The following is a 23,730-nucleotide window of genomic DNA, read 5'->3' on the forward strand; positions in this document are numbered from 1 at the left end:
AACCGCACCATACATGCAGTGTAACCTCTTAACCTACATACTGCATCCTCATCTAGCTGAGTCACTAGCCTCGTCTTCCTCTCGGTTTGCCTTCCTCGCCATCTGCATCTGCCTCTCTCTGCCCCCGTCTTCTTCATTCCCTGTCTTCAGCCACACGTTGCCAGACACTTCCACGGGGGGCGGCACATAATGGTGCAGTATAGACACTATTACACAGCTGGATATCGGTCCTGTATACATAAACAGTCTGGATATGGAACATACGGACGTCTCGCTGCTGTGACACCAGTGGGTGTTTCTAAATGAGAGACAGAAGAGAGAGATTCTGATGCAGTCTGAATGCAGCAAATGTAGTCATTAGAGACTGTACTGATGTCCCACTGTTGTGTGTTTCCCTCTGTGTGTGTGGTTTCAGGTCTTGTCTTTCACATGACCAACTGACAGAATCTGTAAACACACACACACACACACACACACACACACACACACACACACACACACACACACACACAGGGGGAGTTGTTGTCTAAAGGCCTGTTCTAGCAAAGACTTATGTAGAACTGATCAGACAAGTGGTTATCAATTCAGTGTGATTTCAGAGTGTGAGACTGGTCACAGGTTGCTTCTTTCATGAGCTAAAATAACTCAATGCATCAAAATATTGTGATAATTAATAAAGAAAAACTGTAAAGTGATACATTTTCACTCTAATCTATCCACACACATGTGTGCATTTGTGTGTCACCCTGGTTCTAATGTCCCTGGCACCAGTTTGTCACATCTAAAAATAGAGCAAAAGGCTGGATGATCCTGCAGGAATGGTACAGCCCGGTTTCCCTCAAATGTGAGTATGTAGCCGCCTCCTACATCAACACCAGAATGGTTTGGCCACGTACCTCTCCTTAAAGGCAAACAAGAGTGTCTATACAAACACATAGGACACACATTTTCACACACGCCTAAAAACAGGTGACATGTCCCTGATGTTCTTGTCATGGAGCTGGAGGCAACTGAATCATACAATCTGTTGGCTGCCATTTTCAAGCTGTGACTCTGACACACACCACTGAATACAAACACACACACGCACGTCGATCTCACAGATCATGAAAAACTAATGCGTGAGCCTAAACACATGCATACGAAGACAATAGCAAGACATCCATGGCCGAGCAGCTACATTCAAAACATTTAGAGATCAATCTGCATAGAGCCGCCCACCACACAGAGGCGTATATATTGACAGTGCTCAAACAAAAGTGCCCGCCATTGATCCCATGCAAAAAGGGTTTGCGGGTGCATTGTCTGTGTGTGTGGATTCTATATGTGTTACAAGTTAAATAATGAGACAACGACAAAGTCGCTTTTCGATCAGGGCGTCTTTTCAGCGGTGGCTTTGTCTGCAAAGCAACGACACACCTGTGGGCACAACCAAAAAGCCAGTAAAGCACATTCCTGTGTGTGTGTGTATGTGGCCACAGGTCCTTTGTTTGAGGTAGTCACATGACCAGTCTGACTTGGCGCCGTCCCCTCCCCTCTGCAGCACGCTACCATACAATAAAATGCTCAAATGTATGAGACAACAATAACCTGCACCACGCGGTGTATTTGTTATTACAAACGAACAAACAATCAGTTCATGGAAACTTTGCTTGATGAGCAAAACACTGTCCTTAAAACAAAACCCAGAAAGCTGCAAAAAACAAAACAAAAAAACATCTCTCCTAATTAGCAACACGCGAGCCATTAGGAGGAGGAGGATGGGATGGAGGGAGACAAGGAGGGAGTAAAAGAAGGATGAAGGGAAAGATGAAGACACGGTGGCAGATGCACATGTGGGGGTGGAGGTGTGGGGGTACTGAGCAGGGATCAAGTCAGAGGGAATCGATAACGCTGATGACGATGTTACGGGCAATCTCTGTGTGTTTGATAAACAAACTCACAAACATGGGAAAAAGCACTGGAACATGGGTGCACGGGGTTAACAGCGAGATTGACGAGGCATGTGGTAGCATGTCTGCTCGATAACATGTTTAACCGCTATAGTCTGTAAGGTAGACAAGACATAGATGGATGTAGAGATGGCAGGAAAGGGATGAAATGGAAGAAGGAAAGGGAGGAAGGGCAGACAAGAGGTGAAATAAAAGAGCTCAAAAATGATGAATAGTGGAGGAGTGGGGAGGAGGAAGGGAGGTACAGATTGAAAAATAAGGGACAAAAATCAAGTGGTGGCATTGGTAGGCGTGCGCATAGAGGACATGGCAGAGAAACAGAGGGAGAGACGTATAGATGATGAAGGGCGGGGTGCAGGGGGGTGTGAGAGGGAGAGAGCGAGAGAGAGGGAGGCGGGCTGGATAGGTCCCAAAGGAGAGATTTCCTGCTCTTCTCTGGTAGCGTACTCTGACAGACGACTCTGTGGAGCTAACTGCCTATCCTATGTGCATGTTAATTACACAGAGAGAGAGAGAGAGAGAGAGAGAGACAGAGTCTGCTAAGGAGAATGGCACAAAGGAAGCTCAGGTGTTTTCCTTGTCAAAACAAGTCAATGGACTTACCCTCCATAGGCCTTAAATTACAGCCATCAGTGTCTAACTCACTTTACAGTCCAGCTAGCCTGCATACAATCATAATCACACATACAGATAAACATATGGTTTATGTTACAATATTGCATATCTTTGTTATTGTCAACAAGTCCCATGACAAGGCCAAAACAAACTATGTGTTAGTCCATCTCTCAATATTTCCCAACTTCCCTACCCTGTCTATGGCTCTCAGCCCAAAGCCCATTGGTTCCTACTGAAGATGTAAATCTTTTGGTCATGAATATATAGTTTTACTATTCAAAAAGACTCAGTGATTTCCTAAAACAGCTGGGCACTGTAGTTTCTAGTAAACGTCACTTAAACAGGAGGAAATAGTGCATTTGTCAGGGACTATTTTCAGCAGCGGATTAATCCACATTTGGTACTCTAGTGAGTATTTGGGGCAGCAGGACGGTGTATGTGGGATTGAGTCAAAATAAACTAAAGTGCGAATGTTCATGGTAAAGAAGGAACATGTCACCCAGTGCAACAGTGTGGCTCATTGATGTGTTTTTAAGTTTTTGGACAACAATGGAGCTCTATGGCACAGAGGAAGAAGATATATCAGGCTTTGATACACACAATACTTGTTAGTAGGATCAGTTAATTAGTGTTTGCATTTCATGGGAATTGTTGACAATAACAAAAATATATAACATCACCAGACTTATCAGTGCTAGTGCTGAACATGGCATAACAATATGTAATGTATACAGCCATAAGTGGCAGAGGTGATAAAAAAAATAGGCTAAGAAAACTAAGAAATATAGACAGACTTTCACTGCTCGAGGACATTTTTCTTGTAGTTAACTTTTCCTTGACCTTACCAAGACCACTGACAGCACAAAGCATAACAACTGGGATAATGGTCTCTATTTTTCACTTGTTTCTCTACGGGAGCCCCCCCCCCAAATCCCCAATCCCCATCCAGCTCCAGCCAAGCTTCCCCAGACTGTGGCAGTGTGGTTGTTGTAAATGAGTTTAGCCTTTATTAGTCTGTCAGAGGGGAAAAAACATTGTTAGGTCGAGATATTATTCATCTGTAATTGGTAATAAGCCCGTACCCCCACCCTGAGGCGGCTCAATCTCCACTGAGTAATCACTGCCATCGCCTGCTCTGCTGGAAACAGCATTATTAGGTCGACGGCACTGTCTCTACCTCTGCTATCTGCCAAGGTTTATTATCTGACAATATATGGCTTTACTCCTCCATGGCTGTGGAGGGAGAATCTGGCTGAGCGTATTTCACATCCCAAGCTACTACCAAATATCTCAGCATGCTGGACAGAGGAGGCTCCAAAATAAGCTCCAGCGGGATCATTTAGGCTGAGGCTTTATCAGTTTTTATGACAACAAGGTTTGCTCTTTAGTGCAAAACACCTTTCGCTTTTCAATATTTAACTGTCACCTCAGTTCAAAGGACTGTCTCACTCTACATGAGAAAGCACCTGAAATTCAGACTGATTAAAGGTCAAACAGAATTAAAGCTGCAACTAATGATTACTTTTAGTCTATGGCATGATAGAAAATATTGAAAAATTACCATTATAAATTCACAGAGCCAAAAAAGGTGAAGCATTAATTATTTTCTCGATTAATGGTTTTGTCATAAATTGTCAGAAAATAGTGAAAAATGCCTGCTATAATTTCCCACAGTCCAACGAGATGTATTCAAATAGCTTGCTTTATTTGACCAACAGCCCAAAACCCAAAGATATTGAGTTTACTATCATATATGACAAAGAAAAGCATCAAATCTTCACATCTGAGAAGCTGGAACAAGAAAATGTTTGGCATTCTGTGTGAAAAATGACATTATGAACAATGGCATTATGAACAATTAATCAATTGTAAAAATAGTTGGCAATTATTTTTTTGTACAACTATTAATTATCAACTCACTGATTATCAACTAATTGTCTCAGCTCTAGACAGAATGGTGCATTCATGTGCAGTAATATTGGAAAAATTACTGCTTCCCAAATAAGGTGTTAGCTTGTGAATGCAATGCTGTTTTGGAGTCTTTTCTCAAGAGTCAGATTATGGAGCTTAGACAACCACAAATACTGTAAATTTTCACCTTTTGGGAAACACCTCCACAAATTATGCAAACACTACCTCAAGAGATTGATTTACATCATCTATTTACATCATATTTTCTATTGTTGGAGTAGCACCTACAAATAAACTGTTCATTTCTCTGTCACAATCCTTCCAAACAATAAGATCATGACAGAGTGATTGAGCAACTGAGTGAAAAAGAGAGAGAGAGAGAGAGAGAGAGAGAGAGAGAGAGAAAGTGACCTTGCTGCTGCTCAGAGCAGACTAATATTTCATCAGCTAACACTAAGGGCACACCTGCCTCACAGCTATACTCAGGATCCCACATCTGCCAACGGCTCTGTGCTTCATCCCTGTGAGGAGGCGTCAGGGGAGGGAAGGAAGGAAGGAAGAAAGAGGGAAATGAAAGACAGACAGAAAGAAAGAAAAACAGAGTCTCACGTGGGTTTACTCTGAGACTCATTTCAGGGAAAGTGTAGGTTGGCTTTGAACAGATAAACCACAAAGAAGAGAAAGTAATGATATTGTGACAAAGAGGGGGAAAGCAATAGAGTGATGAGAAGAAATGATAAGACTCTAGCAGTAAACCACCTGCTGAATTGTATATTTTAGTTTGCCATGGCAGCTTGGGACAACCCCTGTGGCAAGTGTGTCAACTTATGAATAATTAACATGGGACACATATCAAGCCAATGCTCTCTCCCCAGTACCAGGAGACTGGATCAACTATAGTATAAAAGTGAATTATGCAAAGCTTGGTGGGGAAGGAAGTGGCATCATGTGCTAAAGACAATGCTATCTGGCGGTAGAGGAGAAGTGAAACCATACAAGTGGATGCTCTCAGCGTGCTGATCCATTCAACTTTTCAGATGAAGTCATTCACTTATCCAAGTTTAGGTTACACTGACATGCAAGCCACGAACCATAAGCAGCTACAGCATGCTAACCGATGTTGTTAGTCCAACTTGTTGCTAAGCAAGCTGTCTGGTACGAATGTATAAATGTGTTTGAGGGAGTGTGTGGGGGTGCCTAGATAATTTTGACTACATGAGATCATGTAGATCAACCACACATGACAGATATGTTGATGACAATGTGCTCACGTAAGTGATGGTAAAAACATTTATTAGTGGTCAAGATGAGAAATTATATTAACCATTAGATCAACCTCTTCGTGGGTGATCAATGTTCACCCTGAATGTGCCTCCAGTTTGTGAACAAGAACTTACTGTATCTCTACATATAATAATAATTAAATTAAGTAATAATTATTTTCCCCATTATCTCTCTGTACTTTTAGCTATACAGAGGGTCTCCTGGGAACCTGGGAACTTACACAGAACCAACAAAACTACAAGTCTACAGCCATGCTAGTGGCTCTGTGAGGCTGTACTTGGGCACAGCAGTGCTTTGAGCAAAATGCTAACGTTAACATGCTAACATGCCCACAATGTCAACGCTAACACACTGATGTTTAGCAGATAACATTCACCATGTTCACCTAACATTTGCTAATTAGCACTAAACACAAAGTGCAGCTAAGGCTGATGGGAATGTCAAAAGCTTTGCAGGAATTTGGTCTTAAACCAAAGTATTGGACAAATTAAAATTTTGAGACCATGGTGGCGCTAGACGAAAAGTTGGAGGATCACCAAAGTTATTACAATTCATCCTGAAGGGGATATGAATGTGTGGACAAAATTTTATGGCAAACCATCCAATAGTTGTCGAGACATTTCACTCTGAACCAAAAATGTCAACCTAATGGTGGCATTAGAGGAAAAGTCAGGGGATTACCAAAGTCATTAGGATTCATCCTCTGGGGACTGTGAACGTCTGTACAAAATTATATGGCAATCCATTCGGGAGCTAGATATTTCAGTCTGGACCAAAGTGGTGGACGGTGGGGTATATATGAGACCAAACCTCCAGGAGCTGGTAAGGAGGATGCTGCAGCAGCCCTTCAACAAAAGGAACAACTAACATCAGTCTGTTGCAAAGCTTTAGCCTTTACTATCACATATCATATGTCACCTGTCACCTGTTTCCATAACCTCATCCCCGCTATCCCCCTCTCCTCTGTGTTATCTCCAGGTTTCAGTCCAACACTGAAATAAATAAATAAATTCTAGGTCTGCAGTGCAAACAACAGCACTGTCTGTCCAATGGGATTTTCTTCTAGGTACGCTGTTAAGCTACTGGGATGTCAGTTTCCATAGGATCGACCTTTGACCTGGCATTATACAGTGCTGGGGCAAATATAAACAGCCCCTCCCCTCGCCCCCGCTCTCCTTCATACCATCAAATGGCCAGCACAAAGGAAAAGGGATGACCTTAACTGTCCTGGAAGTGTTCACGAGTGCACGTGCACACACACAAACACACACTGGGATTGTCAGTGCCAGGACGGCCCACTTTCCAGCTAACCCCAGAAAAAAAAAAACAAAAAAAAACAGAGCTTTCATCTGCATGCAGCTGCCTTGGTGAAGAACATAACAGAAGAGAGGACAGAGCAGGGCAGGGGAGAAAACATGGACAGATAGTGGAAGAAGAAAAAAAACAGAGCCAATCAACTGACCAGAGTAAAACAAAGGGCTATCTGTAAAAGCCCTGGACTTCATCCCACCCTGCGATGAGGGAACTTCGATCCCCAGGCAGGCAAGCTGCAGAGAGCTACAAAGCCCTGATGTAGCCTGTTAAGCTCCCACTTCGATTCAGCTCATTGAGCTCCATGCTGCTGATCAATTAGAGAACAGCTGAACCAGCTGCTGACCACACAAACATTCTGTTTTTACTGTTTTTAAGCACAGACGTTTTTTTTTTTATATCGTGTGTGCTGCCTGTTATCTAGGTCTTCTCTATTATATCTGATCTGAAGTCTTCTCTCCTCCGCTGACTGCAGAGCCAAACCCCCCCGCCATGTCACAATAGGCTGATACAGTTGAAATGTTAGCATGTCGGCTTATCTGGGCTATCTGCATAAGACAAGTCACAACATGTATGATGGAATAAAAACTATGCTCTGGATTTTCTTTCCCCCAGTGAAATACAACTCACTACCAATGATACTGGAGGTCAGGCCAGGCAGATAGTCACTGCTCAGATAGAAACACAGCTGACCAACAGGCACATGATGCATACAACATACCAACACAACACATACACACAGAGTAGCTTAAATTTCTAGTTCCCGTCCCATTTTTTCACAATTGAGAATGACTTCCGGATGGGAGCCGAAACGTCTTGATTCTGAAAACAGTGTCCAGATGACTACGACTGAAACCTTTTCTACGATAGATAACACAACACATACCAAAATAAGGACAGGATTTATCGTTATTTTCCAACTGACCGCTGTTCTCCAGTGATGCTGCCAGCTGTGGTGTGTAGAAAAAGTGTCAACATGGAAACTTTCCATACAGGTGACATCAACTTACCTTACCCATATAATTGAACCCAGTAATGTTGAAGGGTATGAAAGGGGCTATACAATCAAACAGCATCATATTGCAAGCACTTAAACACACTTTTCTCTCTGTATGTTTGTGTGTGTGTGAGAGAGACTCACCCATCCTCCTTGGCTCTGGATCCAGTGCTGAATGTGGTTGTCCAGGTAGACCGTCATCCACTCTATGATCCTGCTCACCAGCGGACTCATCTCCTTCTCCACGCACTCGACACAGAGCGCCCCGCCGAAAGCAAAAAGCCCTACGATGCGGCCCCAGTTTACTCCGTCCCGGAACACCTCATCCATCACGTTCTCGAAGCTTTGGTAGGCCGTGGCCGGTGTGATGTGCAGCTGGTTGTGCAGATCGCTGAAGGCGCGGGCGTATCGCAGCTCAAACTCGTTGGCTGAGTCCCGGAGGGCCTCTTTCACCGCGTCCAGGTTCGTCGTTGATGGCAACCGTTCCTGCCGCAGCGGGGACGCTGGGGGGGTCCCGGGACTCCTGCGGTTAAAAGTCCCGTTGGTGTGCGTCGCTACCCGCTGTTCGTCACCCAACCCTGCCTCCCCCCCATCAGTCCTGTTTGGAGGCTCTAGTACCATGTGGTTGAGAGGATAATTTTTCTGGGAGAGTTTATAGTTTATGTAGAAAACCACCAATTCTCTGTTTTGAGACATTTTGTGTTTAAATATGCTTTTTCTCTTTGCTCCGGTCCGTCTCTGCTCTTCTCTTGATCGAGCCTTGCTGTGTTAGAGTGAACACACACTGCGTTTCCTCTGTTCAGATCACCATGGTCAGCTGATATCCAGAGGACACTTGGGGGGTGAAAACCAAACCTACACAAGGCTGACAAATCAGCTCAGGCCCTGTAGAGAGACAACAATGAAAGGTCAAAGTCTGGATAGCCTATGTGATTATGTATGTATGTGTGTGTGTGTGTCTGAGGAAAGAGGAGTGTGCGGGGATGGCTGTAGACTTTCAAATTAAATTTGGACAGGTAGGGTCAAAGGGCATCTCTCTAATTGGGCTGTTACATATGGAGCAGATGGCAATGATATTAATGAGACAATAGCAGAGCGAATGTGTGTGAGAGAGAGAGAGAGAGAGAGAGAGAGAGAGAGAGAGAGAGAGGGGTGGTGTGAGGAAGGTGAGGTTTAGGTGAGGAGAGATCAGAGGGACAGTCTGGCTTGAAGGTCCACTCAGGCAGTCACTATCTCCTAATCAGTGACAGTCAAATGCAGGTTGAAAAAATGTTTGGTACCTTTGTTAAACACAGTTTGTGTGTGAATGTAAAGTAATCATGGAAATTAGAACTCCCCTATTGCTAATGTGAATACAATCCTTTTTATACTACTCCTGTTGAAACATAAAAGCATAATAAAGTATGTAGCTGCTGAAAAACACAAGAGTTATTATGGTAAAATAAAGCTTAATATCTATATCTATATAATATGTAATGAATGCGTGGCTCACATGCACTGTTCTGATGCAGCTGATATTGGTTACTGAAGGGCAATTTGACATTTTGGTAGTGAAGCTAATATTTGTTCATTGTAACTTTATCCATTACCTGTCAAAAATGGCAAGTGATGAGTGTTTTTCTTGCCAGGGTGGAAAGGCATCTGAAACCTCTTTCGAAACACAGCACCTGTTTAGTAAATGGGTTAAGTAATTACCTTTACATGAAGAATTAATTTCCAAAAAACACAACAAAGAACATTGTCATTTTCTCAGGCTGTTCTAATGTAGCTTTGATCAGGAAGGAACTTCCATTGTACCGGAGGTTGACCGAACTGACTGGCGGGTATCTGATATGCAATGAGATAACTTCTGTTATGAATTGGCGCTATATAAATAAAATTTAATTGAAATTGAATATTCACATAAAGGCCAGTGTCACACTGACTTTACTACAGTGTAAAGCTTTGTTGAGATCAACCTGATGAGTCAATCTGAACTGGCTACTGACAAGCTGTTGAAAATCAATTCTTAGAATAACATTAACTAAGTCTTTTAGAGGAAATGCACTATATATAAATATATCTAAAATTAAAATCAGCAGCTATTTTGACAATTTATTCATGTTGTCAGTCATTTTTCAAGCAGAAATGACAAACATTGTCTGGTTCCAGCTTCTGAACTGTGAGGATCTGATGCTTTTCTTTGCCATATATGATAGTAAACTAAATATCTTTGGGTTTTGAACCTTTGTTGGTCAAAAGCAATAAGAATATCTCTCTTTGGGGGTGTGGAAAATTATGACTATGATTTTTCACCATTTCCTGACATTTTTTGACAAAACTATTAATAGAGAAAATAATCTGTAGATTAATCAATTAAGAAAAAAAAGAGTTAGTTGCAGCCCTATTTCATAGATTTAAAAAGTAGCCCTGGAAACAGAAAGAGAATTTTTTTTTTTAAAAAAAGCATGTACTTATTAATTAGTAGTTATATGCAATTTGTGTCTGTCAACACAATTCTCCCTTCTGCCTTCTGACACTGCCCAAACTATTCTGGTGTTGAGCCCAGTGATATATTGATTAATAAATAGTTGGTGCACTAATGTTACCTTCAGTTAATGATCATTATAAGGGAAACAACCATTTTTCTTTCAAAACATATTTTCACACCAGCTTAATATTATTACTATGATGTATAGTAAAAATGTACTTCATTAAAGATTGATGTCAATAAGCTACAGGCAGTAAATTGAGTGTAAGTGGGCCTCCATCCCTGGGACAAAAGATAATCTGAGAGAGCAGCTGTCTGACAGAGCCTTTCCCTCATCTTCTGCTGTCACTCATAAATCTCTCTCATAATTTTGCATACCGCATTAACTGGGGTATGCAAAATGATGTGGGAAGAACTTGAGTTTCTGATGATCTCAAACTGTCTGCTGGTTATCATGAGGGAACCTGACCTTTTCCATAACAAAATTGACATTTAAGATGATAAGTGGTTGGACCTAATAATTAGCGGGTGGGGTGGATGGAAGGGGAGCTCCATGCAAATAGTGCTGGTGACATTACATAATACATAACTCCTCTTCCAGAGCACAATGGAAGCCAGATCCAGTCTCAACTGGTCCCTGACCAAACAAGCAAAGTGCTTTAGTTCCAGCAAACCCAAAAACTTTTTACTAAACATACTTTCAGCATACTATTTTGGCCATAATCCCTAGTCAAAGAAACAGAAACAGCCTGTTAAGAGGAGATAAAGACCCACAAGGCAGCAGTGTTTACAATGGCCACATGGTCCCAAGCTACCAACACGTGGCTCGGGTTTTAATAGCCCAGCACTGATGTAAACACCACACAGCTCCTACAGGAATAACAACGAGTCGCGTCGAAATGTAGCACCTGAACGCAACATTTGTAATGCCAATCGCTTAAATATAAACTCAAATAAAGCAAACAGAAAGGTGTGTGAATTTTTATTGCGCTGGAATCTGGACTGTAACTCACAGACAAACCAACCAGGGTACGTTAGCGACGCTGTGCTGCCTCTTGTAGGCTGCATGTGCTGGCTGTGTGAGTCCCATGTGTGTTGTCGAGGTAAATCTCCAGATTAAACATTAATTCACATTTCCACTTTGATCGCCCTCTCTGATATGAAGACCACATAAGATATGAAGACTAACATTAGCGTCTTACCAGCAGTGCTGAATACAATCACATGGAGTTATCCTCGGTTCGTTCACCGTTTCCCTCTGTCACAAAGTCCCGAATCTGTCTGTCGCTCTGTCTGTAGAAAAGCTGTCAAAATCCAAGAATGTAAAACAGCCACTTTGTGTACGGGAGTGTGTATGCTTGCACGTATCCTCCTACCGCCCCCCGCCCTCCACTCTTTGCATGCCCAGCCCTCCTCTATTACGTAACACGACGCCTTCAAAGATGTCTGAATATTTGGCTCACGATCATTCGAGACTCCCCGTTTATACTGGCCTTTAAACGCAGGACTACACACATGATACAACTCCATCTAGTAATATAACCTGAGACCTGAAGTCATAGTGTTTCCTGGCCTACGCTACAACCATAAAAAAACAGTGTGAAGAACAGTTACAGAAACCGATGTAAACAATCATATTTAATTTCTCGATTCTGTGTGCATAACTAGCGCGGGATGTGTCACTCTTTGTTCACACTGTATCTGTCACAAAGCTTATTTTGTTTATCACGTTAGGCAAACATAAATGACACGGCTGACGTACTTCTCACTTCCAGCCTGTCGCTGCAGTTCAAATGTCCCCCGTGCCTTATAGCTTTATTCAACAGACATTGTGGTATTTCCAATCAAAAGCACACTTCGCAAATTGAATTTACCAGCGGATGAACGGGCTCAGTGGGAGCTCCTGAAGGCAGCACAAGCCATTCCATTCTCCTGTCATAAAAGCTGGGCTGAGACCTATAAACACAACGCATAAAAACGCCACTTTGCGACACCACCCTGTGCTCCGGCTCTAAATAGACTTCACCACGCTAGCAATTATTACAAAACTAATTCTTAAGCAAAGCATTTGACAGACGCAGTTCCGCCTATGCTAACGTTACTGTAGGCAGCTTCTGAAGATGGCTGTCACTACACTGAGTCCTGGTGTAGTCGCACATTCGCAAGACTGTACACCTAGAAAGGTGTATTTACAGTGGCAAAATCATTCCGTGCAGTTTGCGAGTATACTTTGCATCAAACAGAATGACAATTGACGGAAAACGCTGGCAGGAAACAAAACGATGGTAACGCATTCTTCCAGATCTGTCGACCTCCTTCCCTGGATTCAGAGAGGACAATCCACCCCCTCTACAGTTCTTTCTCTAACTTAATCATTTCGCCAACACAACAAACACAGTCATTAGATTTACATTCGTAGACTTGCCAGAAACTCTTACTTGTAGGGTGGTCTCCATAAAATCATGTCTGGTGGTGGCTCACAATCCAGACCCCGGCAGGAATACTCCAATCCGTCATAGCTAGCCTGTCTGGCTAACGCCGATGGAGAACACCCAGCCAGTCAGCTAACTGGTTACCACAGATCCGCCCACAGCTACGTTTTCTACGTAACTTCACCATGCCAGCCCGACTGTGCTGTTCAGTCCAGCCAGTTAGACGACAGCTTCATCCAGCGAGGAGAGTGTGCAACAAATGCATTATGGAGAAATATGTAGTCTCCTCACCGAGGAGTGGTATTTGCAAGTCACTTCCTGGCTTCAATATCAGCGTTATCTCTGGACCGGCTAGCAGCAAGGAAGTCCCAGCTAGCGTAAACGGTACCTGGCTAATGTTAGCGCTAACTGTGCTAACTAAAAGTGAGCTAGTTTATGTTTGTTGGGGCCTCGCGTCCGACCCTTACATTAATTATTTAAGTTGATAGTTGAGTGCGGCTGTCACATTCCTCATTGTTAGCCTATGTAGTTACTGGTTTATGGCTTAATAACATGGCGTTTTCCTTAACAGGGCTCCACGTAGCAGATGTTTAGCAGCTTTCCACTTTACTTGACAAAACAAAGGATGTGAGAGGTCTCCATGGTAACCTTTGTTACCCCGAAATCTAGCGCGCTTCACGCCGACTACCAGTTTGCCAGTGCCACCTTGTGGACACCTTTTATATAGAAACACTGGAAATTCCTCTTCCACACGTCCAACTCTCATAACTAAATTAACAACTAAATGACTTATTCTAAACACAGATATGAGGGTCAGTGAGGCAGACGTGTGGTTAAAGAGAGTGCAAAGTGCCTGGCATCAGCAAGCATGCAGGGGTAAAACTGGCTTTAGTGCCCTTGAACAAATCACATTTTGTCTTGGAAAAGCACTAAAAACATTTGTGACGCCTCCATTCTGTTCAGTTGCGGCACCACTCAATCAATAGTCACTGGAGTGGATCAGAATTCAGGTTTATTGATTACTTCACCAAATGCTTGGAAGATTACATCACAATATCATGTATAGAACCGTATAGCACTTTCATTTCTATGTATCTTACATTGAAAACTTTACAGTCTGCATTTTTTCATTTACTGTATATATATATATTTATATATTCCCTAGCTTTAGGGAAGAAAAGTAGACATCCATAGTTTGCGAGGGAAGGAATGCTTCTCAAAAAATATTTAAATGCACTTTAAATAATTACATACATCCTTCTTTTTTAAAAAAAGGCATGGAATAAACTACGAAGGATCCAGGATGCAGAGACTCCAGTATCTCTGTCGATGCGAGTTTTGGTTTCGCTCCGTTCCTGAACCGTTCTGTGGTTGAACTCTGCCATTGAATGTGACAACACTGATGGGCACTCCAACCATTCAGAGCAAGGTGGTACACTGGGCGGTGTTAATACATGAGCAAACTGTCGGCAACAGATGTGCAAAAGAGTGTGGGAAATAGACAACCACTGTGTCACCTTATGGGGCCAATTAATGGATTAGTGGAGGGTTTTATGAGCCAGCTGTAATTCTAAAGCCAGGAGGACCGACTCCACGTTAAGTCCTTCAGTGTAAGGCTTACTGGGTCAACACACAAAGGAATGTATGACAGAGGGAAGTAGCCAGTCTTTCAGCCAAGCTTTCATTGTAAACCAGCAATTATCCTGAAAAAAACAAAATCAAATTAAAGCAAGTGACCAAAATAAATTAAGTAAAATCTCATTGACAGGCAAGAAATTACAGGACGGTTGTGTGACAGAGACTTCACAAACAGAGCCGCATTAGATCTTTGATAGTGTTGTAGGAGATGCAGATTGTTTTCACCTGCAGCTGAGAGTTTCAGTCTCAACAACAATGGCAACAGCGCGCTGCCAAATAACAGACATAAGAGGGAACATAAACATTAAAGTGACAAACGATGCTTTGATACATGAGGGTTCAGATATTACAATATATTTTGATTAGATCACCAAACTCACAATAAGGGCGACACTGATGGCGTCATCATTTTCTAACAGGCACAGGTGGCCAAAAGAGATGTTCGCAAAGGGCAAATGTAAGGTTCATCTAATTCAACGGTGTCGTTCATTTGCTTTTAGCACGTAGATATACTTTTTTTTTTTGTTAAGTATTAAAAAAACAAAACAAACAGAAAAACAATCCATCAAAATCAGGTACAAGGTTTGCAATAATATCAATAAATTATTTGTTTACAGTTCTTTTCTAGTCATTACAGTTTGAGATGATAGTCTGGGGGATGATGAATGACTACAGTCAGCAGAGAGTGCTGGTCACAGTGCTGTTCATCCCCGAGAGAAAGAAGGGAGGAAGGACAGGGTAGAGACTTTTCTACAAGATGAGTGCTGTAGAAAAGCTCAACACTTTAATGCAGAGTCCTGAACTGAGACAGAAAAGCTACAGTCTTTGTCGTCTTCCTGCTGACACTGCAGCCCCTCTGTAATATGTTCCGGTCCAAAAGAAGTCTCTTATGCGTCCACCTGTGATCTACTTGTCATTGTCTGCCGTCATCTCAATTTCTTCACCGTCCCTCCACCTGACCCTGCACCCACCCTAGGATGTGGGAGTCCGGGCAGGCGCCCCCTCGAGAGCAGCGATGTGGAAGACGGAGCCGATGCGCAGGAAGAAGCGCCTGAGGACGGCCCGCAGCTCAGGGATCAGGTCAAACTGCATCATTTCACACAGGTGGGGGTAGTAGCAGGAAGCATGGGGCTTGAACTGGAAAAGTAAGAAAATGTAAATTACCACCACCACCGTTTAACCAAGTGACATACTGTATTTAATCTCTGCTAACCCAAGTATTCGCCAAAGATGTAACCAATGTGTTTGGAAATATTTACAATGTACACGACAGAGAAAGGAAGGGCGCTTACTCTGGGATGTGTGGCCGCTGCTGGGAGGCCAAAGAGTTCACAGCAGTTAAATTATTGCGTCGAGAGACCATTTTTTTTGTCTTCACTGATGTATGTGTTTGCTGCATTTTGCTGCTTTTAAGAGCAATTTCACTGAATTACGAAATTGCATTCAGCTAAATAAACACAATTTGTAGCACTAAGATTTGTTTTAACAACTTACCCAAAATTCACAGCAGGCCTTGCACAAGAGAATGATGCCAGCCACTATAACAATACTGTTATAATTTTTGTTGATGCAGTGGTTTTCGTGGTGTTGGCATTTTCTTCCAAAGCTGGCTGCATGGCGCCAACATTTCCTACTGCTTCAAGCTGCATGCTGGGTTGTTTTCTAACTAAAAGCTGCTATAGTTTTTGGCCTAAAATGCCCTGGAAAAAAACCCAGAGTCATGGACTGCCATGAATCATCAGTGAATCATCATGCACTCACACAAGGAAGGTGCATGATTCATAGGTGACAGCTCACAAAAGTGTTGATAATCGCAAAAATATGAAATAAAAGAAAGGAAGATAAGAGTTACAAGGGTACATTTTTTTAACCCCCCACATTTTTGCCCTTCCCTTTAATTTCTGATCCTGGTTCAGATTGAATCACAGTTATGATCCAGAGCTCCATAATGTCTGCCTCGATCAAACTCTTGTCCTTTACATACTTATCCACAGCATACTGCCGACTAATGTGTAGTTGGAAGAATATTCTGTGTGTGTGTGTGTGTGTGTGTGTGTGTGTTCCTGCCTTATCATCAGGCAGCCGTAGCGTCCTGGTGAGCAGCAGCATCAGCAGGCTGTTCCAAGCCTCTCTGTGGCTCTCTGAGGTCAGACTGATGAAGTAGGCCAGAGCTTCACTACACACCCTGAGAGAGACGACCCAACACACACACACAGAGGATTATGACCAGCACAACACTGATGTATCTCAAACACTGAATAGGCAGAAGTGGTCGGTCTTTATCAGAGCTGCCACATTATTATTATCATTATTATTATTATTATCATTATTATTATTATTATTGAAGAGAAGGCCAAGACTACACATCCTCAACTAAAGCAACAACACCAGTTATGTATTACATCAAGAATACGTATGTGTGGTGTTAATCATTAAATGAGTCAACTGCTCCAGTGGAGCTGCTCAGCGACAAACACAACAAGGTGATTTGTACCAGGCTCTAGCATGCCAATATATTCTACAAAACACACACACAGTGTACTGTTCATAAATATATAATGAGTTATGAGCCATGTGTCAAAACAGCTCACTCAACACGGAAAAAAACACCAGTACCGCACTTTTCTGCGAGTGACACAGTTGGTGTTTATTTACAACCAGGCAACAACACACTGGAAACATTTTGAGGTAGTGAGGTGAGCAATTGCAATAACACTAGCTTCAACTATGTTTGTTTTCTGTCTGTTGAATTTGTAAAAAAATGCATTTTTAAAGGATAAGTCTGGTGATATTGTATATTTTTCTTATTGTCAACAAATTCCACAATAAGGCCAAAACCAACAATGAATTGATCCTACTAACAAGTATCGTCTGTTTATCCAAAGCCTGATATAGAACTCCATTGGTGTCCAAAAAACTATTTAAAAAACAGCCACATGTTGCACTGGGTGACATGTTCCTTCATTACCATGAACACACACACTGTAGTTTATTTTGACGCAATCCCACATCCTGCACTGTCCTGCTGCTGGAAATCAGTCCCGTTTGAGTAACCAGCCTTATCTGTTATTGATACACTGGCCATCTTAGCTGTGTCAATCACTTGATGATTATGTCATATGTTGCACTCACAGCAGTAGGCGTGTCTGGATGTCAGGCCACGAGTCCTGCAGCTGAGTGTCAGAGTACATCCTGAACAAGATCCTCAGGCTGCAGGCAAGACTGCTCGTCTCCTGCTTCAACAAGTTGGGCTTGGATTTCCCTTTAAAGCCTGAGGGCAAAAGAGAGAGACAATCATTGGTTAAAAAAACAACAACAACAACAACAGAGGGCTTTGCGTGGCCTAGTGGTTAAGATACATACAACAGCAACGCCCCTGGTTTGATTCTGGCCTTTGCTGCCTGTCATACCCCTCTCTCTCCCCTCAATTCCTATCAGTATCTCTACTTGAAAAAAATGCCAAAACAATAATCTTGGAGTGGCATCAAAGAACCACAAGGTCCTGGTCTGGGATACTCACATTCTCTCAGCAGAGAGGTCATACAACAATTCAAAGTTTTCAAGTTCAATCCAGACAACAACACAGTATCCTGCTGAACGTTTGTGATACAGACTTTTAATTTACACTGAATACAAATATTAGATTACCTTGTAAACGGTAACAATTTTAGAACTAGGATTATACGTTACGCCTCATTAAGGACTTTTTAACGCAGTGATGTTAGACAATAGGACTTCTAGCAAAAGACGGTCTCATAATTTTGACATGTTTCTAAAACATTCTACTGTATGTCACATATATTCAACAAGTGCAAAAGACAGATAGGGACATAATTTTATGCTGAATATCATAGAAGACTTTTCCTGTCTATTTACCTGCCCTCCAGAGTGTTGTCCTCTGTTCGTTGTTAGAGTTGAAGTCCTTGGCGAAGGTGTGCGACTCCAGCAGACAGTCCAGCAACTTGAAGAGGTGTGCAGAAGTCATGTGTCTGTACATACCCTGATCTGGACCCGCCTCGCCTCCGTCGGCCTCCGACTCTTCCAGAGCATCTCGCTGACGGGAGGACAATTTTAGACAACTTTAACTAAGTAAATCTGACAGTTTAAGATTACACAGGGCTGTCCTTTTAAAAGATCTTCTTAGTGTGCCCCGGGCCTGATCTGACATTTGATCAAAGCTTTCACAATCCTTTTCTTTGTTCCTCTTTTTCACCGTTTCAACTGTAACACAGTCAAGTAACTTAAGGGCAATTTTAGGATAAAATCAATCCATATAGCAGCTGTTGCAACATACCTGTGCAGCAGCCATGTTCTCTGCATCCTCCTTCTTGCTGGTTGCTGGGTAGAAGACAATGTTGTCTATGGTCTGTATTAGTTCAAGCTGTACAACGCATTTAATCAGCAGCCCTGCAAACAGCTTCTGGTCAGAAACTCCTGTAGAACAGAAAAAAAGAGTTGTAGCGATATGAGCATTTGAGGGTAAAACTGACTTTGAAGAGGGACAAAAAGCAACAGTGGCAGTTTAATTTTACTGTGACAGCCAGCAACAAATATGTCATATAACAGTTTAAATCTTTTTTTTCCCCCTCCATGCTGCCATTTCCGCTTTTCAAACTGATTTTCAGGTTGAATTTGAGTTTGCACTGGGTAAGAATGTGTGTGTGTGTGTGTGTGTGTGCGCTTGTGAATGCTGTACTCACTAGCATTGGACTTGCCCTTCCAGGTGTCGTCGCTGGACATCTGGCTGTGTCCTCTCTCAGACAGAGCTCTGTCATAGCTGCTCTGGGACTGACTGTCAAAATCAGCGTCCTGGAGATGTACAGCATGGACATTCACAGGTCAGTATCATACTTCTGATGTGGTGGATAGGTTACATGCTTATCATGTTTCAGACCAAGTATGAAGCATCTGCTGAGCTGCTGTTGTACATACTGTAATTAATGTTTAGTTAATAAGTGTATTTGTTTATATTCTTACAAAATGCTTGCCATCTGCAGTTTCCTCTTCCTGTCCAGCAGGTCGCCAAGTCAACAAACTGATGTGAAAAGCAAACAGAATGGCAGGAATCAGGTGTTGTCGTAACTTACATCCTGTCACAGCACTAAAGCACAATAAGCAGGTCCAAGTCCATTAGCCTTAATCCCTACAATTCCCATTAACCTCCCACTGAGACAACTGTGCTTTTTGTCCTCAAAACAGTGACGATGAATTAAATAGCTGATTGAATAAACGCTATCACCAAGACGTTCACATGCAGTTTCATTAAAATTTTTTGAGCTGACTGAATTTAAACTAAATCTCATCTCTGGTTGGAAGTACGGTGCTTCAGGACTTACGTGTGAGGGCTGGTGTTTTGGAAGATCTCCAGCATACAGGAGCAGGTGATGTTCCAAACCTCGGGGCTGAACTTCTCCCCGTTCAGAATCACCAGGTTCTCCAGACAGTTTGTCCCTGACCGAGCCAGCTGCTCGTTGTCTGTAGAAGAGAGGTAACAACTTCAAAACACATCTGCCACATACAAATAATGTGAACTTCACTGAGGTTCACGAGGTGCTTGTCAGAGACGCTGAGGGGAGGGTAGTCTTGATCTCATCCAAGATTTATTTCATTTATTCTCATACATATCAAGCTACAACATCATCTGATCTAACTTTATATTTGGAATCTGGGGTGGGGCAACAAAAATTGCAGAGCTTCAGCCCCTCACCTGTCCCTCATTCAATAACAGTGACAATAACAGTTTGTTTAATAGCTGTTGGTTTGACAAAATAGAGTAGCTGAAATGTTTGGTTAACAGGATGTGCCATGTTAATATGTTAACGTTGGCAAATAGCTAGTTCCACTTCTAATGTGCAACACCATCTTAAATTATTTAGTTATGCACTTTTAGTTACTAATGGTGAATACAATTGTACCAACTCAATAATGTTATAGTATTTTGAGATATTGGAGGTAGGGTGTTGGCATTTCTTTCTACATAAAGAAGAAGGTCTAAAGAAAATCTGAATTACGGGGGGGGGGGGGGTCATGCTTTTTTAAAAAAGTGAAACATGTTTCAGCCCCCCTCCCTGCCCCAATAATCTTTGTACAGTCTCTTACTGATGTCCCCAACAACAAGCGAGCTGTTCAGCACAGCGCCAAAATATCTAGTTTGTAAAATCTGACATAGAATAGTGGGTGTTACCGCTCTGCCTTATGAGCATTATTTGCTCTTTGTGTGGACAGATGAGTATAGAGTGTTCTGCTTTACCTGTCTACATGAATTTGAACACCCACCTTGCCTGACACACCACTGTAGCTGTGTGAAAATGTCAGCCAGCAGGATTTCGCTGAGAGGCTCATAAAACTGGGTGAACACGTCACAGATGGCATACAGTGCGTGGTTACATGTTGTCGTCATCCACTCGGTTTTCTGGGAGCAAACAAGAAACGAACATGAGCAGATGCAAGTAATGTTTTTAAAAACAAAAATGTGTACGTTGACAGTTTTCATTTCTTCTGTCCCTCTGTTTTAATGTCAAAACAAACAACCATGAGGCTTGACGGCCTGCTACCAGTGACCTCTGACCTCTGTCTGCTGCTCGGGGAGCTTCATGTTGTCGAAGATGCGGAAGACGATTCTGAAGAGGTCGTGCCACCAGTGCTTCTCGAAGGTGTGACCGTAACTCTTCATGATCTCAAACATGACTGTGAGACCTCTGTCAGGAGCAAAGACAAACAGTTCACGCATCAGTCTTGTTGCTTCACAGCTCTGCAATCAGCAAGAACAAACAGGGCACAATATGGAATCACTAGCACTATAATATGAGTGCTTCTTTCAACTGTACTGATGTCGTCTTTTTTAAGTGATATCTTGCTACATTTTTAGTCTTAAGTTTATTAGTCTTCACGCTTGGTTAAACATTGATAATAAGGATCAGTATTTAGCAGCAGGTCATGTATATAAATGCCTAAATGGCCAAGCACCAAGCTATTTACAGGGGTTTGTGCTCGCTTTCTCTTTTATCTGCTGGTATCAATCTCTCAAGGTCAAACACAAAAATGTACTCAATAAGGTGGTTAATGTCTGCAGCAAAATAACTGGCACTGCACAGGAAACTCTGCAGGATCTTTACAACAAACAGTTAAATAAGAAAGCAGAATCCATCCTGTCTGATTGTTCCCATCCTTTACATCAGCAGTTTCAGTTTCTGCCATCTGGTACCCTCCTCAGACTTCCACTAGCTGAAACCAAAAGATTAAAATACTCCTTTATACCCTCTGCCCTCCTCCCTCCTAAACTCTAGGAGGAAAAGGTAGTTATTTGCTTAATGTTTTAACTTATTTGTTTTTTATCTTTTAATTATTAGAGTATTTTTACTATGTATTTATGTTGTTTTTTTGGTCTTTGTTGTTGTATTTGTGTGCTCTGTGTTTTATGTGTGCATCCCACTGCTGCATAACCAATTGACCCACTGGGGGCAAATAAAGTTATTGATTAAAAGTACTAGAGACCAATATAGGTATAATACTAGGCATAGTCAAAATTCTATCAAAGTTCATAGACATGGTTCTTTTGGATTTAAATGCTTTCAATGTGCCGGTCCAATATTTGGAACAGCTTACCAGATTATATTACATACTCAGGCTCTGTTACAAATAAATACAACTTTTTATTACAGGAAATAGATAGAGGAGAGATGGGTGAATGGACTTAGTATTTTAGTAAAAATGTCATGCAACAAATGATTATTTTCATTACTGATTAATGTGTCAATTATTTTTTCAATTAAACATTCAGCCAATGAAAAGTCTGCAAAATAGGGAAACATGCCACCAAACACGTGTTCTGAGAATCCGAAGTGATATCTTCAGATGTCCTATTTTGTCTGACCAACAGTCCAAACCCCAAAGACATTCAATTTCTAATATTATAAAACACAGCAAAGAAGAAAATCTTCACATTTAAAGGAGTAGCTGGACCCAGCAAATATTTGGCATTTTTTTGGCATGATTAAATGAATGACAATTAAATTATCAAAATTGTTGCAGATTAATGTCGATCATGCTAATTGATTAATCAACTAATCATTTCAGATTTCATTTGTATAATAAGTAATACCTACAATAATTAAATCTGCATGTTAACTTTATCTTAAGTGTAATGTAGCAGAGGCTCAGCAGTCTTGTTGTACAGAAATAAGTTCTGTTAACTTTCAGTGTTTTTATCCTGTCATGCTTCAATTTTATACATAACACCTTGTTTGTGTTACATCCTATTTAGTTTGTTTTATTTTATCTTTTTATATTTTTTGTCTTTGCAACAAATAGGGGCAGGTATAGCAATAGGGGAGACCAGAAGTGTTGCAGGACACGTCACTGTAGCTGAAAGGTGAAGCTAGAAGTGTGATAAAAACTGAACCAGTAGCTCAAACTGTTTGAGCTACACTCCAAGCTGAGCTGTTTTTCTACCTGGTCCGGACATCCAGCTTGCAGCGATTGATGATACAAGAGAGTTCAAACAGAATGGGAAACCAGCCACGAACCCACACCCGATCACCAGGGGCAACATTCATGTCATCACTGGTGTATTCCCTCAGGGTCTGGACAGGGACACAGCAGGAGTGAAATTCATAAAGTGTAATATTACAAAATTATGTTTTGAAGAAACCACATGAGCAATTTGCAAACGATAAATAAATGCCATTATTTTGTCACAAATGCCATTTTATTGAACCAGTATAGTCACAACGCAGTTGTTCCCACCTGTGGCCTTTCTGAGACGTATTTAGCGCAGTGTCGTATGAGTCTGATAGCCTCCATGCTGGTGTCAGGAAAAGCTGCGTTGCACACAAACTCTGACAGGCACTTCACTGCATCCTGGAACGAATCAATAGCAGCTGCAAAGTGCTGCTGGAAGGTGTTCACTGAGGGAAGAGTGATGGAGAAGGAAAGAAAACAAGAATGAACTAGTAGCTGATTTGTTGTTTGGTTGGTTTAGGAGATGTTAAATCTCTCCTGTCATTCATGCTCCCACTCTTATAAAAGCTAGGACCGAGGATCTGTCTCACTGCCAGCTGAGCATTTTGACACAACACGACCTCTGTCAATTGTTTTTTAATCACCTGAGCCAAATGGCTG

General features: G+C 41.9%; 2 protein-coding genes across 6 annotated transcripts in view; both read right to left on the reverse strand.

Annotated features, from left to right (window-relative positions):
* bcl2l1 (BCL2 like 1) overlaps positions 1-13,592 on the reverse strand; it is a 32,216-nt gene extending 18,624 nt beyond the window's left edge. The window contains exons 1-4 of one of the 5 annotated variants that reach the window (XM_044211648.1): positions 12,979-13,592; positions 11,743-11,844; positions 9,660-9,737; positions 8,215-8,955 (exon numbers count right to left, since the gene is read on the reverse strand). In XM_044211648.1, coding sequence (XP_044067583.1) covers positions 8,215-8,766 — 552 coding nt within the window. In that variant the 5' untranslated portion in view covers positions 8,767-8,955; positions 9,660-9,737; positions 11,743-11,844; positions 12,979-13,592. Of the gene's footprint in view, positions 1-8,214; positions 8,956-9,659; positions 9,738-11,553; positions 11,845-12,978 lie in introns of all 5 variants that reach the window. The other 4 variants (XM_044211650.1, XM_044211649.1, XM_044211651.1 and 1 more) reach the window with 4 other exon arrangements.
* Positions 13,593-13,966: 374 nt separating this feature from the next.
* arfgef2 (ADP-ribosylation factor guanine nucleotide-exchange factor 2 (brefeldin A-inhibited)) overlaps positions 13,967-23,730 on the reverse strand; it is a 29,061-nt gene continuing 19,297 nt past the window's right edge. The window contains exons 28-39 of the mRNA XM_044211645.1: positions 23,356-23,516; positions 23,062-23,192; positions 21,179-21,308; positions 20,887-21,022; positions 19,947-20,085; positions 19,588-19,645; positions 19,311-19,419; positions 18,905-19,044; positions 18,487-18,664; positions 17,743-17,881; positions 16,678-16,795; positions 13,967-15,747 (exon numbers count right to left, since the gene is read on the reverse strand). Of these exons, the coding sequence (XP_044067580.1) occupies positions 15,583-15,747; positions 16,678-16,795; positions 17,743-17,881; positions 18,487-18,664; positions 18,905-19,044; positions 19,311-19,419; positions 19,588-19,645; positions 19,947-20,085; positions 20,887-21,022; positions 21,179-21,308; positions 23,062-23,192; positions 23,356-23,516 (1,604 nt within the window). The 3' untranslated portion in view covers positions 13,967-15,582. The remainder of the gene's footprint in view (positions 15,748-16,677; positions 16,796-17,742; positions 17,882-18,486; positions 18,665-18,904; positions 19,045-19,310; positions 19,420-19,587; positions 19,646-19,946; positions 20,086-20,886; positions 21,023-21,178; positions 21,309-23,061; positions 23,193-23,355; positions 23,517-23,730) is intronic.

This window comes from Siniperca chuatsi, linkage group LG10, assembly GCF_020085105.1.
Source record: "Siniperca chuatsi isolate FFG_IHB_CAS linkage group LG10, ASM2008510v1, whole genome shotgun sequence".
NCBI classification, from domain to species: domain Eukaryota; kingdom Metazoa; phylum Chordata; class Actinopteri; order Centrarchiformes; family Sinipercidae; genus Siniperca; species Siniperca chuatsi.